General features: G+C 45.5%; 1 protein-coding gene across 1 annotated transcript in view; it reads left to right on the top strand.

Annotated features, from left to right (window-relative positions):
* LOC129395544 (cAMP-dependent protein kinase catalytic subunit PRKX-like) overlaps positions 1–14,492 on the top strand; it is a 138,486-nt gene that overhangs the window by 39,643 nt on the left and 84,351 nt on the right. Inside the window, 1 exon segment of the mRNA XM_063602029.1 lies at positions 12,313–12,576. Within this exon segment, the coding sequence (XP_063458099.1) occupies positions 12,313–12,576 (264 nt within the window).

The raw sequence follows: 14,492 nt of genomic DNA, 5'->3' as shown, positions 1-14,492 counted from the left end.
AATGGAGTTTTCCATTTGATGCCAAGCCTTCCAGTGTCTTGGTCTAAGGAGAACTGCATAGGGTGAGAAGAGTCCCAGCGATAACGTGGAAAAGGGGCCTTAACAGCTCTGGAGGGCAAGAGGTAGGGGATGAAGATGCCGTGGACACCTAAGGAGAACTTTGCAGGAAGAGTAGGGGTTTATTGGCTGAAAGGGGTGGGTGGTGGAAAATCATTCTAGACAGGGAGTGACACGGAAGCCATGGGTCACTACGGCGCAGGAGGGACATGGGGGAGAAACTCAAATCTGAGTTCAGCCAGGAGGTGGACACAGGAATGCAGTGGACTCAGATGTGTAGGAGACTGCCATGGGGACTGGGGTATGAGGAAGGACTGGCTCTGGCTCGGCTGTGCCTATAAGGAAGGACTGGCTCTGGCTCAGCTGTGCATTTGGGCTGCTGGACAGTGAGGAGATCCAGGGAGAGAGAGTGCATTCCAATTTGGGAAACTTTGAGGGCAAAACATCTGCAGCAACTGTCTCAGAAGAGAGCCTGAGGCAGGGTCCTTGGAGGGAGGAAGCCACAGGTGGATGGAGCCACCGAGGGCTGCTAGGTCACCTTGGTTAAGGGCTAGTTGCAGTGCAGCCAGGTCGGAAAGTAGAGCCGTTCTGGAGCCTCACGTGGCATAGATGTTGGAGGAGATGGGATGAGGATGGCTCATTTTCTTCTTCTCACCACAAAAGCCCAGCTTTATGGCGGGCTCTGGAGAGAGGAGGACCAACTTCTACGGTAAGGTGTCTCCAAATTAGTGAGGCTGATTTGCCTGTTCATAAAAACAAAGACAAAAGCAAAAAAAATCCTTTAGAGGACAAGCCATCCCCGCAGACCCTGCAAATAAAAGACAGCAGATCAGCTTCGCGGATGGAAAAGTGCTGCTGTCAGCTAAAGATGAGGACAGAGCTGCTCAGCTGAGGTCACTGGAGAGGAGGCGGAGGGGACTTGGGAACCTCCCTTGTCTCAGTCGTTGTTGACGACATTGATCCTTTCTTCATGTTGACTTTCCCCCCGTTCATAGATTCATAGATTGCTCTCTATGCTGGAAAACATTCTTTAGGATTTGTTTATTTTGTTAACATATATCACATAAAATTTTGCTATTTTAACTTCCTTTTTTTTAAAGAAATGTGGTCTTGCTGTGTTGCCCAGGCCGCTGTGCACTGGTGTGATCGTGGCTTACTGCAGCCTCAACCTCCTGGGCTCAGGTGATCCTCCTGCCTCAGCCTCCCAAGTAGCTGGGACTTACAGGTGTGTACTTCGACACCTGCCTAATTTTTAAAATTTTGGTAGAGGTGGGGTTTTGCTGTGTTGCACAGGCTGGTCTCCAACTACCGGGCTCAAGCAGTCCTGCTACCTCAGGCTCCCAAGTAGAGCTAGGACTACAGGCTCATGCCACCATGCCCAGTTTACCTTTTAATTTTTGGTAAAGTTGTGATTTTGCTTTGTTGCCCAGGCTGTTCTCAAGCTTCTGACCTCAGGCAGTCCTCCTGCCTTGGTTGAGATTACAGGCATGAGCCTCCATGCCTGGCCTCATTTTAACCATTTTTAAAATGTACGGTTCATGACTCAGGAGGCTGAAGCAGGAGGACCATTTCAACCCACAAGGCGGAGGTTGCCATGAGCTGAGTTTGTGCCACTGCACTCTATCCTGGGAAACAGAAAAAAAAATACAAGATGCACAGTTTAGTGACATGGAGCACATTCATGTTTCTATGCAACCGCCACCCCAACCCCATCCTCATCCGTTTCCAGAACTCCTTTTCATCTTCCCCAACTGAAACTGTCCTCATGAAACATGCCCTATTGCCCCTCCCTCCAGACCTGCCCAGGTAACCTCCCGCATACTCTCTACTCTATGAATTTGGTGATTCTAGGAGCCTTATATAGGCAGAATCATATGGCATTTGTCCTTTTGTGACTGGCTTCTTTCAGTTACTGTAATGTCCTTCAGATTCCCCCGTCCTGTAGAAAGGAATTTCCCTCCTTTCTAAGCCCGAGTAGTGTTCCATCGTATAGAGGATACAGCATGTTGTGTTTACTCATTCATTCATCCTTGGACACTGGGGTGCCTTCCACCTCTTGGCTGTAGTGAATAATGCTGCTATGAACAAGGTTCGGCAAATATCTGTTCCAGTGCCTGCTTTCAGCTGCTTGAATACATTGTTTTAATTTATTATTATTATTATTTTGAGATGGGGTCTCGCTCTGTCACCCAGGCTGGAGTGCAGTGGTGATCTTGGGTCTCTGCAACCTCTGCCTGCCGGATTCAAGTGATTCTCCCACCTCATCCTGCTAGTAGCTGGGATTACAAGCATGCAACACCATGCCCAGCTCATTTTGTATTTTTAGTAAATATAGGTTTTCACCTTGTTGACCAGGCTGATCTGGAATTCCTGACCTCAGGTGATCTACCCACCTGGGCCTTCTAAAGTGCTAGGATTACAGGAGTGAGCCACCACCCCTGGCCCCTTGATACATTTTTAGTATTGTAATTAAATGCCTTTCCCACTCTTGCAGGGAGCCTTTGCAGTGTTTTTAGTTAAATATTTTTTCTGAGGCTTACCTTAAGTTTTCCTGTCTTCCACTTACCCTCCCTCATTCCCAGGTAACTGTATTTCACAGCCTGGTATGGATCCTTCTGTACTGTTCTTTGTGTTAAAAAGCCCCCTCACACACACCAGCATGTGCACACACAAGCACATATGCACACAAGCACACACACGTGCACATGCACACATACACACGTGCACATGCACACATGCATGCACAAATGTATGCATGCATGCACACACACAATGCGCACGCATGCCCCATGCAGTTTGGCCTCATGCCACTAGAGTATGCATCATTTTTGTCTCTTGTTTTCTTGCAGATCCCTCTGGGGTATTTTGAGGAGGAGAAGTTGTATTATTATTGTGTTGTTGTTAATCTTTAGACATTCAGGGATACACGTGGACGTTTGGTACATGGATGTATCATGTCATGGTGAGCTTTGGGCTTCTAGGGTACCCCTTACCCGAATAGTGAACATTGTACCCGATAGGTAATTTCTCAGCCCTCAACCCCTTCCCAGCCTTCCCCTTTTGGGAGTCCGCGTATCTGTTATTTCCATTTCTATGTCCATGTGGACCCACTGTTGAGCTCCCACTTTTGAGCGAGACTATGCGGTATTTGACTTTCTGTGTCTCAGTTATTTTACTTAGGATAGTGGTTTCCAGTTCCATCCCTGTCGTTGCAAAAGACATGATTTTATTTTTTATGGCGGTGTCGATATAGTACATTTTCTGTGACTTTTATATACTAAATTTTGTTTATCCAGTCATCTATTGGAATGGCTGTTATAAAAACTCAAAAAAATCCAGGCATGGTGGCCCACGCCTATAATCCCAGCACTTTGAGAGACCCAGGCAGGAGGATCGCTTGAGCCCAGGAGTTTTAGACCAGCCTGGGCAATATAGGTAGACCCTGTCTCTACAAAAAGCTCGAAGAAATAGCGAGGGATGGTGTTGCACGCCTGTAGTCACAGTTCTTCAGGAGGCTGAGGTGGGAGAATTGCTTGAGCTCAGGAGTTGAAGGTTGCAGTGATCTATGGTGGCGCCACTGCACTCCAGCCTGTGCAACAACAGAGCGAGACCCTATCTAGGAAAAAAACAGAAAAGTAAGAAAACAACAGATGTTGGTGTGGAAGTGGAGGAAAGGGGCCGCGGATGTGCTGCTGGTGCGGGGGAGGTCTTCCAGTGCGTGCAGCAGGGGAGGTGACCTCACTTCTCCTTGAGAGGAGCTCAGCCGTGCAAGGCAGTGTTGCAGAGGATGGGAGGGTGCATGTCACCCTAGGAGCAAGGCGGTGTGCCTGTGGGCATGCCCTTCCTGGTGACGTTTCCTTGGACCCCACAGTGGGAAACAGGAGCCCCTCTGCCCTCTCATTCCTCTTTCTCTGTATTTGCATTCGCTGTCTTGCTGGTCTCAAGATTCTCAAGCGCTGCTGCCAGCCCACCCCTTCAGCCTGCCAAGCTACATGTGTGCGCCCACTTGACCACTCTCTGAGCCTTCTGCTCAGATGCCTCTCACCAAAAATGAGTTCCTGCTCTTCCTCCTTGCCCCTCAGCCCTAGTCATTTCCTCATTTGCAGTTCCCCGTTTATAAGTGCCCCTTCTGCTCTTGGAGCTCAGCCAGGAACCATTTTTTATTTCCTTTTCTTTGGCTCTGTATTCACTCTCATCCTGAATCCTGCCCTTTTAATTTTTTTTTTTGAAAAGATGTGGTCTTGCCATCTCATCCAGGCTGAAGTGTAGTGGTGCAGTCATGTCTCACTGCATCCTTGACCTCCTAGGCTCAAGGGATCCTCCCACCTCAGCCTCCCAAGAAACTGGGACCACAAGTGCACACAACTATGTCCAGCTAATTAAAAAAATTTTTTTGTAGGGACAGGATCTCACTATGTTGCTCAGGCTGGTCTCAAACTCATGGTTTCAAGCGTTTCCCCTGCCTCGGCCTCCTAAGTAGCTAGGATTACAGGTGCACACCACCATGCCTTGCCCCTTTCCAATTCTCAAACACATCTCCGGAACCCATCCACATCAATGATGTCTTCACGGAAGCTGCCATAGCTTATCTAAATTCCCTCCCCTTCTCTCCATTGATCTCTGATCTCTGCAGAACTCACCCCTTCCTGCTGTATCAGCCCAAATCTTTCTGACATGAAAATAGGCTGGGTGCAGTGACTCAAGCCTGTAATCTCAGCACTTGTGGAGGCTGAGGTGGGAGGACTGCTTGAGACCAGGAGTTTGAGACCAACCTGGGCATCATACTGAGACCCCATCTCTAATTTTTTTTTTTTTGCAAAGACAGGGCCTTTCTCTGTTGCCCAGGATGGAGTGCAGTGGTGCCATCATAGTTCACTGCAGCCTCATTCTCCTGGGCCCAAGTTATCCTCCCACCTCAGCCTCCCAGATAGCTGGGACTGTAGGCCTGTACCACCAAGCCTGGCTAATTTTTAAATTTTGAGGGTCTTGCTATGTTGTCCAGGCTGATCTTGAACTCTTGAGTACAAGTGATTTTCCTACCTCAGTCTCTCAAGTAGCTAGGAGTACAGGTGTACACCTCAGGCCCACCTAATTTTTAATTTTTTTTATAGAGACATGGTCTTGCTTTGTGCCTAGGCTGGTCTTGAGCTCTTGGGCTCAAGTGGTCTGCCACCTTGGCCCCACAAAGTGCCGGAGCACTTTGGCCTCTAGCCTTCTTTTATGTCCCTCCCCAATCTTCCTTTGGCCTTCAGCTGTGGGGACAGAGATGCCCCCTGCCTCCCTGTCCCCACCTTCTACCTGGTCTTGCAAGACCCCCTCCAGGCATCCTTCCAAGTTTACTATGTAATGTCTGTTCCACATCAAGCCTGCAAAGCTCATGACAGTCACAAGATCTGCCCTTCCTGATATTATGTACCGAGGACATTGCTTGGCACATAAGGGGCCCTTGTCCAAAACATCTGGAAACCAATAAAGAATGTGGCTGGTGAGTTACTGATTAATGTGTTGATGAATTCGTTGATTGCTGAGGCTAGTACGTACAGTAAGGGTTAGGTTTTGAACATACTTCTCATATCCATTGTGATAAACCCTCTTATTGTCTATTGCTTTTGAACTTTTATAGACTTGATGTCAGGGGCAGAGTCCTGCATTTAACTGGAATCATTGAACCGATGCACCAGTTTCTAATATTCCAAACTCAGATTTGAAATCACCTGTGGTCACTAAACTCTGTCCTATCCCACAGCCCCTGCACATGGTGACTTAAGTTTTGTAAATGTTTTTTGGAGATAGTAAAGTCAATATCTCTTTGAATATTTTGTTCCTTATCTTTGGTAAGACCTAGCCCTGCACAAATTCTGTCCACGTAAGCAAAGTCTTTTTTTTTTTTTTTTCCAGATAGGGTCTGGCTCTGTCACTGAGGCTGGAGTGCAGACGTTCAGTCATAGCTCACTGCAGCCTTCAACTCCTGGGCTCAGGCAGTCCTTCCACCTCAGCCTCTTAAGTACCTGAGACTACAGGCCTGCACAACCACACCTGGCTGATCTTGTTATTTTTTTGCAGAGACAGAGTCTCCCTATGTTGCCCAGGCTAGTCTCAAACTCTTGGTTTCAAGTGATCCTCTTGCCTCAGTCTCCCAAAGTGCTGGGATTACAGGTGTGAGCCACCACACTCGCCTGCAAAGTCTGATAAAATATTTGAAGGAAGGATGTCTCAGAGAACTTTTTTTTTCTTATACTATTTACTTAATCTTATTGATTTAGGGAAGGGCAAGGGAATCCCAGTTATCTAGATTTTTTTTTTCTTATAGGAATATGTTTTTACTTGGTACCTCTCTCTGTATAAACTATTGCTTCTTAAAGATGCTGAAGGGTGATCCCGCATTAGTGTATAGGTAAAAATGATGTCTCCATTTCATATATACTGATGAGGTGACTTTATTAAGCCTTGTGGTTTGTTGATGTTGATTTTACTGAGACACTTGTGGAACAGATGTATTTTCATACAACCTTACACATCTCAGTAGTTTTCCCCACTCGTGCAGTAACTTTTTCTCCCCTGCTTTCTCTCCTCCTCTCCCCACCTCTTCTTCCTTCCCCTCCTCTCCTCGTCCCTTCCCTCCTCTTCTCATTTGATACAAAGCCCTAACTCTCTTCCTCTACAGATCATCCTACCCATGGTTGAAATGGCAACTTCCCCTGCAATCCAAGTGACCGAACCTGAGATGTTTGTATTGTCAGGGCTTGCATATTCTGCATGCCTGCATAATCCTCAAAGTTCTTTCATTCCTTGCTTCTAACCTACCCAAATCCTTCTAATCTCCCACCATGGTTAATTATCTCTGATGCTCCTGAAAGGTGACCTGCTGCTACATTGTGACAAGGTGATGCATTATAAGAGGATCTGTATAGATTATTATCCCAGAGTGGGATAGATGGGGGAGGATACAGGATATATCCAAAGAATATGTTGCAAACTAATAGGAGGGAGAGAGAGACAGAGAGAGAGAGAGAGAGAGAGAGAGAGAGAGAGAGAGAGAGATGAATGGGGAGGATACAGGATATATCCAAAGAATGTTATGCAAACTAATGGGGGGGTGAGGGAATGAGGGAGGGAATGCATCTTTTTCTTGCATATTTCAGCCATTCTCTTCAGCCACATTAATAGTTGTACACAGCGGTCATGTTATTGCCTTGACCATTTTTGTGGCCTGAAGAAATTTAGGAAGTCACGAGCTGACACAGAAGTTTATTGTAAAAGTTCGCCAGTATGATAGTATTTGGATCTTGGAAAATATTTCCCCACCAGAACAGTGAAATTGTGGTTGTCTTCTAAGGTCATCCACAGAAGTACAGTTTGACTCTCATGCGTTTGAGATACCATGTGCTTAATCACGAAGTATTGCTGAGAGGAACACTCTTGCCCAACCAATAATGGTGCAAAACAGAACAATAGGGCATTTAGCTAGGAGAAAATGACTTGAGATGTCAGCTATAAGATGAAAGGAGTGTGGGTATGTGGTAGGTCTTTATAACTCCAACAGATTGCTCTAGAAAACAATCACTACATACCAAAATTTAGCCAGTCTTAGTGGCATGTGCCTGTAATCGCAGCTACTCAGGAGGCTGAGGCAGGACAATCACTTGAACCCAGGAGGCGGAGGTTGCAGTGAGCCAAGATCATGCCATTGCACTCCAGGCCTGGGTGACAGAGCGAGACTGTGTCTCAAAACAAACAAACAAAACAAAGCAACAAAACCACTCCAACAAATACTTCTCCCTCCTCATATACTCTCCCTGGATCCCTTTATGCCTCAAGACCACAGATTTTGAACTTGCTGAGCTGTAGTGAGTGGAGAGGTGGGACACAGGTGCACAGCCTTCAGTAACTGAAGGAAAAAAAACAAAAGAAATTTCTAATCCTGAGCTTCCTGAGCTCCCTTCAGCCACTCAGCTGCTGAGGGGCAGGAATCTAGCAGCAAGGTGGAGAGCGGAAGGCATTCCTGCAACCTGTATGTGTGGGTCATTAGTCCCCCACCTCCAGCATCATTGCAGAATCTGCAGGTTTTAAAGTGCATTAGGTAAGACTCTTTTATATAAGAGGCCTATATTTTGCTAATACATATAAACATTGTGTTTAGTCAAATAAATGTTTATTTAAAATTGACAGTAGCATGTTGTTTTATTTATTTATTTTTTTCTTTTAGAGATAGGATCTGGCTCTGTCACCCAGGTTGAAGTGCAGTGATGTTGTGATCATAGCTCATTGCAAGCCTCCAATTCCTGGGCTCAAGTGATCCTCCCACCTCAGCCTCCTGAATTGCTGGGACGCCACCATGCCTGGCTGATTCTTTTATTGTAGAGATGGGGTCTTGCTGTGCTGCTCATGCTGCTTTCGAACACCTGGCCTCAAGTGATCCTCCTGCCTTGGCTTCCCGAAGTGCTGGGGATGACAGGCATTGAGCCATTGTGCCCATCCTATGATTTTTCCTAGCATTAATCTCTGTGTCATTGTAAGCTGTCTCCTGGGTCTTTGCCTTCATTCTACACTGTTTTGGTGGAATGGCCTGTGCTGGCAGACAAGCCCATCTGGTTGACCTTGAGCATCCTTCCCTGTCCTCAGGAAAGGTTTCCTGCGCATTGTTTTGTTTTCTTTGTACACCGACTGGCTGCAACTCATTGGAATGACCTTGCAAGGGAGCATCCATGATAGTGTCATGATCAGATGAAACAAAACAGTATGTGTCCTGGTCATGGTTAAGGTTGTCCTTTATGCTTCCAATTCTTCTGGGTGCCGTCTGCTGGTGGCCCTCTCATGTGCTAATGGAAACATGGGCATACTGGTGTCTTCTAGGTCCTCTCCAAATACAAAGCCCAAGTTAGGCACAGTGTCTCACGTCTGTAATCCCAGCATTTTCGGAGGACGAGGTGGGAGGATCACTTCAGCCCTGGAGTTCAAGACCAGCGTGGGCAACACAGATCCTGTCTGTACAAATAATAATAATAATGATAATAATAATAATAATAATAATAATAATAATAATAATAATAATAAAATAAGCCAGGCGTGGTGACATGCACCTGTAGTCCTAGTTGGGAGGCTGAGGTAGGAGAATCGCTTGAGCCCAGGAGGTTGAGGCTGCATGAGCCATGATTGTACCATTGCACTTCAGCCTAGTGGATAGAGTAAGAACCTGTTCCCAAACACCCCAAACAAACAAAATCCCAAAACCCTTAGTTCCACATCTTGCGTCATTTCCCCCCACCTCTTCTTTAGGAGCAAACCTTTCATTATCCATGCATATCTCTCCAAACTGTATTTATATTTGTGCTGAGATGTTGAATGCACAAGACGTACCTCAGTATCTTCTGTTTCCTACTTTCATCTCTACCCCTCCCTCTTCCTTGATCTCTCATTGCTGTGTTTTCTTCCACTGATCAACACCTTTGTAAGGAGAAGGCACCTTGGGCAAGCTACCACAAGCAAATATTTAGGAATACCTCATTTGGGGCTTTTTAAAAGGGCTTTTTCCCAGCAGGTTTGGGATGCAGTCTGCTAGTTTATTGTTGATTCCCAGGCTTTTAATGATAGTTCCAGGTTACTGAATTGGGTGTGCTCTCTGAAGATCTATGTGTTGTTGGTTAGTAGGTTAGGGCTGCCATAACAAAGTAGCATAGATTGGGTGGATTAAACAACATTGATTTATTTTTTTTACCATTCTTAAAGCTAGAATTTTGAGAAGAATATGTTAGCAGGGCTGGTGCCTCTTGAGGCACCTTGGCTTGTAGATGTCATCTTCTCCCTGTGTCCTTACATGGTTGTCCTTCTGTGTGTGTCTGTGTCCTCATCCTCTCCTCTTAAAAGGACTCCAGTCCTGTTGGGCTGGGGCACATTCTACAACCACATTTTATCTTAATCACCTCTTTACATGCCCTGTCTCCAAATACAGTCATATTCTGAGGTCTTGAGAGTCTGGACTTCTACATATGGATATTGGGAGGATGCAGTTCAGTCCATAGCACACTGTTAGCTGGTGTATTACAAGATGTTGATATTTACTCTCCATTTATTCCATGACAATGAGACCTTTACCCATTTCCCAGGATACACATATCTTAACATCTGCTGTTGTCTAAATGCATCCCTCAAATTCATATGTTGAGACAGTAACCCCCAAAGCTATGGAATTAAAAGGTGGAGCTTTGGGGGAAGTGATTAGATCGTGAGGGTGAAGCCGTTGAACAGGACCAGTGCCCTCGGTGAAGGGGCCTGAGGGAGCCTGTTTCCCCTTGGTCCATGGGAGGACAGCGAGAAGGGCCCTTCCCTCAGGAATGGGCCCTTACCATGCAGTTCATTAGTGGGCGCCCTGGACTTCCAGCCTCTGGAACTGAGAATAGTACATTTTTCTTGTTTGTAAGACCCCCTAGTATATGGTATTTTTGTGATAGCAGCCAGAATGGACTAAGACAACATCTGTGTAACATCTGTGGAACTTGTACTTTAATGTCCATCTATATGCTTATCCCAGTATCTGATTATACACCTCTTAACATCTACACACGTCTTAGCATCTACCTATACTGATGAATTACACCTTTCTATATGCAGACCTCAGCACCTGTCTATACCTGTGGAGTCACATCTACACACACGCATATCCTAACATCTGTCTGTATGCACACCTTAGCATCTGTCTATCACATATATTAGCATCTATGGACCTTGAGAACTTGTCTGGAGGTTCTAGCACGGGAATGCAGCTACTTGTATACCCTTGACTGAAGACCAGTCCTCCTCTATTGGGGTTGGTCATCCTCTTTGACTGAACACGCAGCTTTGGGAGGGATGCATATGGAGCGGTGAGGGAGGAAGGGGACAACCGCCTAGCCAGTCACATCAGCCGAATCAACCCTGGTGATCAATGGCGGGCAGATGTTGCAGCCAGATTGCCCTCACATCCATATATTAGCATCTGTCTACATCCATATCCTAATATGTGTCTACACTCACAGAGCAACACCAGTATACATCCATTTACACCCATATCCTAACATCTCTTTATACCTCTATGTTAATATCTATCTACATTCATATTCTAACATTGGTCTTTATGTGTATATTAACGTCTGTCTACACCCATATCCCAGCATCCATATTATAACATTGGTCTCTACCTATGTGTTAACATCTCTCTTCACCCATATTCTAACATTTATATCTATCCATATTGTTTGTAATGCCTGTCTACATCTATATCCTAACATCTATCTCTACCTATATATTAACATCTGTCTACACCTATATTCTAACATTTATCTATATCTGTATTCTAATATTTGTCTACATCCGTATATAACGTCTGTCTACAGCCATGTCCTAACATCTACAGCCATATATTAACATCTGTCTAAACCCATATCCTAACATCCATCTACACCCATATAGTAATATAGTAGCATCCTAACATCTCTTTGTACCTACATATTAACCCCTTCTGCACCTGTATCGTAACATTTATCTATATCCGTGTTGTAGTATCTGTCTACACCCATATATTAATCTGTCTACACCTATATCCTAACACCTATCTATAACTACATATTAACATCCATATATATCTGTATACTAACATATATCTATATCCACATTCTATACCATATTATAACACTGTGTACACCCATATATTAGCCCCCATCTGCACCCATATACTAACCTCTGTCTCTCAGCAGATTGTAACATTTATATGTACATGCATTCTAACACCTATCTATACCCATATATTAATATCTGTCTTTACCCATGTGCTCATACCTATGTGCTCCATGTCCCAATATCTGTACCTAGCTATTACTGTGTGTCTGTCCACACATTTTGTCATCTAGCTGAGTCTCTACCCCAACATCTAGCATACGGCATATCCCTTTCCCTCCTGTGGTGGGGCCCTGAGCGTGTGCTGATGCCTAGCTGATGGTGTACCCCCTGCCCTGCCTTGGCGGGGCCCTGTGTCTGTGCTGACACCTAGCTGACAGCATACCCCCTGCCCTGCCCTGGCAGGGCCCTGAGTGTGTACTGACACCTAGGTCATGGCATATCCCCTCCCCTCCTGTGGCGGGGCTGTGAGCATGTGCTGACACCTAGCTGACGGTGTACCCCCTGCCCTGCCCTGGGAGTGCCCTGAGCGTGTGCTGACACCTAGCTGACGGCGTACCCCCTGCCCTGCCCTGGCGGGGCCCTGAGCGTATGCTGTCCCCGCAGGTTCTGGACGTGGCATGACGAGCGCTTCCTCTACATGCTCATGGAGTACGTGCCGGGCGGCGAGCTCTTCAGCTACCTGCGCAACCAGGGGTGCTTCTCCAGCACCACGGGGCTCTTCTACTCTGCAGAGATCATCTGTGCCATGGAGTACCTGCACTCCAAGGAGATCGTCTACAGGGATTTGAAGCCGGAGAACATCCTGCTGGATAGGGATGGCCACATCAAGCTCACGGACTTTGGGTTCGCCAAGAAGCTGGTAGACAGGTAAGAGGAACGTGAACTCCGATGGAATCTACACTGCTTGGCAATGAGAAAGGTGGTGGTAGTTGTGGCAGGTCAGGCAGGGAAAGATTGGGAACCAGAGTTTAACTCTCATGTGTAGGAGACACTTGCAACCAGGGATGAGAGAGCCAGCTTGACCCACAGCTCGTTTTAGGTGGGCTGCGATTACTGGCAACTTCAATGGAAGTGGAGGGTATTATCGTTAAGTGAAGTAACTCAGAAATGGAAAACCAAATAGGATGTGTTGTCACTTATAGGTGGGAGGTAAGCTATGGGTGTGCAGGGCATATAGAGGAGTGTAACAGACACTGGAGACTCAGAAGTGGGGAGGGTGGGAGGAGCCAGTTACAGAGGTAATTTCCTGATTACAGATTCAGGAGGCAGTTGTATCTGTGTGGTTCTTTTTTTTTTTTTTAAACAGACAGTCTGGGAACCCTCAGTGTTAAAATTATTCTTATGTTTCCCCTGACAAAAATGACGACAACTATCTATACTCTCCTACTCCGAAGTTTCCATTAATTACTGTTTTACTGCCTCAGAATGATACCTTGAGGGATGAGGTGTGGAGTTTTGGTGAAGTGTTGAAATTGGCAGGAAAAACCTGTTACTGCCAAATTTGGTGACAGTGACTTCATTTTACTGTGTCAGAATAATGACATGATGAGTGAATTTGAGTAAGGTATGTAAACTACCATGAAAGACCGAAGACAGATGTAGTGAGAAATGAGATGTGACCAAAAGCAAGACAGGTTGGGCATGATGATTCCAGCATTTTGGGAGGCCAAGGCAGGAGGATCGCTTGATCCCAGGAGTTCAAGACCAGCTTGGGTAACATAGCAAGACTCCCTCTCTACAAAAAATGAGCCAGATACAACTATAGTCCTAGCTATTTGGGAGGCTGAGGTGGAGGATAATTTGAGCCTCGCAGGTTGAGGCTGTGGTGAGCTGTGATTGCACCACTGCTCTCCAGCCTGGGTGACAGAGTGAGGCTCCGTCTCAAAAAAAAAAAAAAAAAAGAAAAGCAAGATGTGTTCCTGTCAAGATTTTGATACCATCCTCATTAATTAAAGAGGTTGATAAAAGTAAAAAAAAAAAAAAAAAGAGAAATGTTATTTTTATTATATATAATTTTACAGTATTTTTCCTGCTATATTATGAAATAAAAAGCTTTTTATACTTTTCTATGGCAACCACGAGGGGGAAGAAATGGACTTTGTGTATATTGTAAGCTTACCAGTCAGAAATTGCCACATTGTAGCCGTGTGTTTGTGTGTGTGTGTGTGTGTGTGACTATACCTTATTTTTGTTTTCTTGGAATCAGTTTTTTATTTTGAAACTGAGTCTCGCTGTGTTGCCTAGGCTGAAGTTCAGTGCAGTCAGCTCACTGCAACTTCCCCCTGTGGCGTTTAGGTGATTCTCCTGCCTCAGTCTCTTGAGTATCTGGGATTACAGGCGACCGCAACCGCGCCAGGCTAATTTTTGTATTTTTAGTAGCGATGTGGTTTCTCCATGTTGGCCAAGCTGCTCTTGAAGTCCTGACCTCAGGTTATCTGCCCACCTTGGTCACCCAAAGTGCTAGGATTACAGGCGTGTAAACATGTTGCAGGCATCCGCAGTATTAGGTCTGTTTTGCAGTTACCCAAGACAATTTTTCAGGGTACCTCCTCTTTATATCTGAACAAGTTGTTTGTAATTCTGAACATTTACATCCTTCCAAAGATGCTGTGGTTGGAAAATTGATCTCAACTCTGAACTGTGCTATTATACTATACTGCAGTGAAATACTATATACTTAGTTTCTTTTTTTTTTTTTTTTCAAGACAGGGTCTCATCCTGTCACCCAAGCTGAAGTGCTGTGGCACAATCTTTTCTCACTATAGCCTCAAACTCCTGGGCTC

The sequence above is a fragment of the Pan paniscus genome, chromosome Y, assembly GCF_029289425.2.
Source record: "Pan paniscus chromosome Y, NHGRI_mPanPan1-v2.0_pri, whole genome shotgun sequence".
Taxonomy (NCBI): Eukaryota; Metazoa; Chordata; class Mammalia; order Primates; family Hominidae; genus Pan; species Pan paniscus.
Note: the sequence above shows the minus strand (reverse complement) of the source record. Positions and strands in the feature narration are given on the sequence as shown.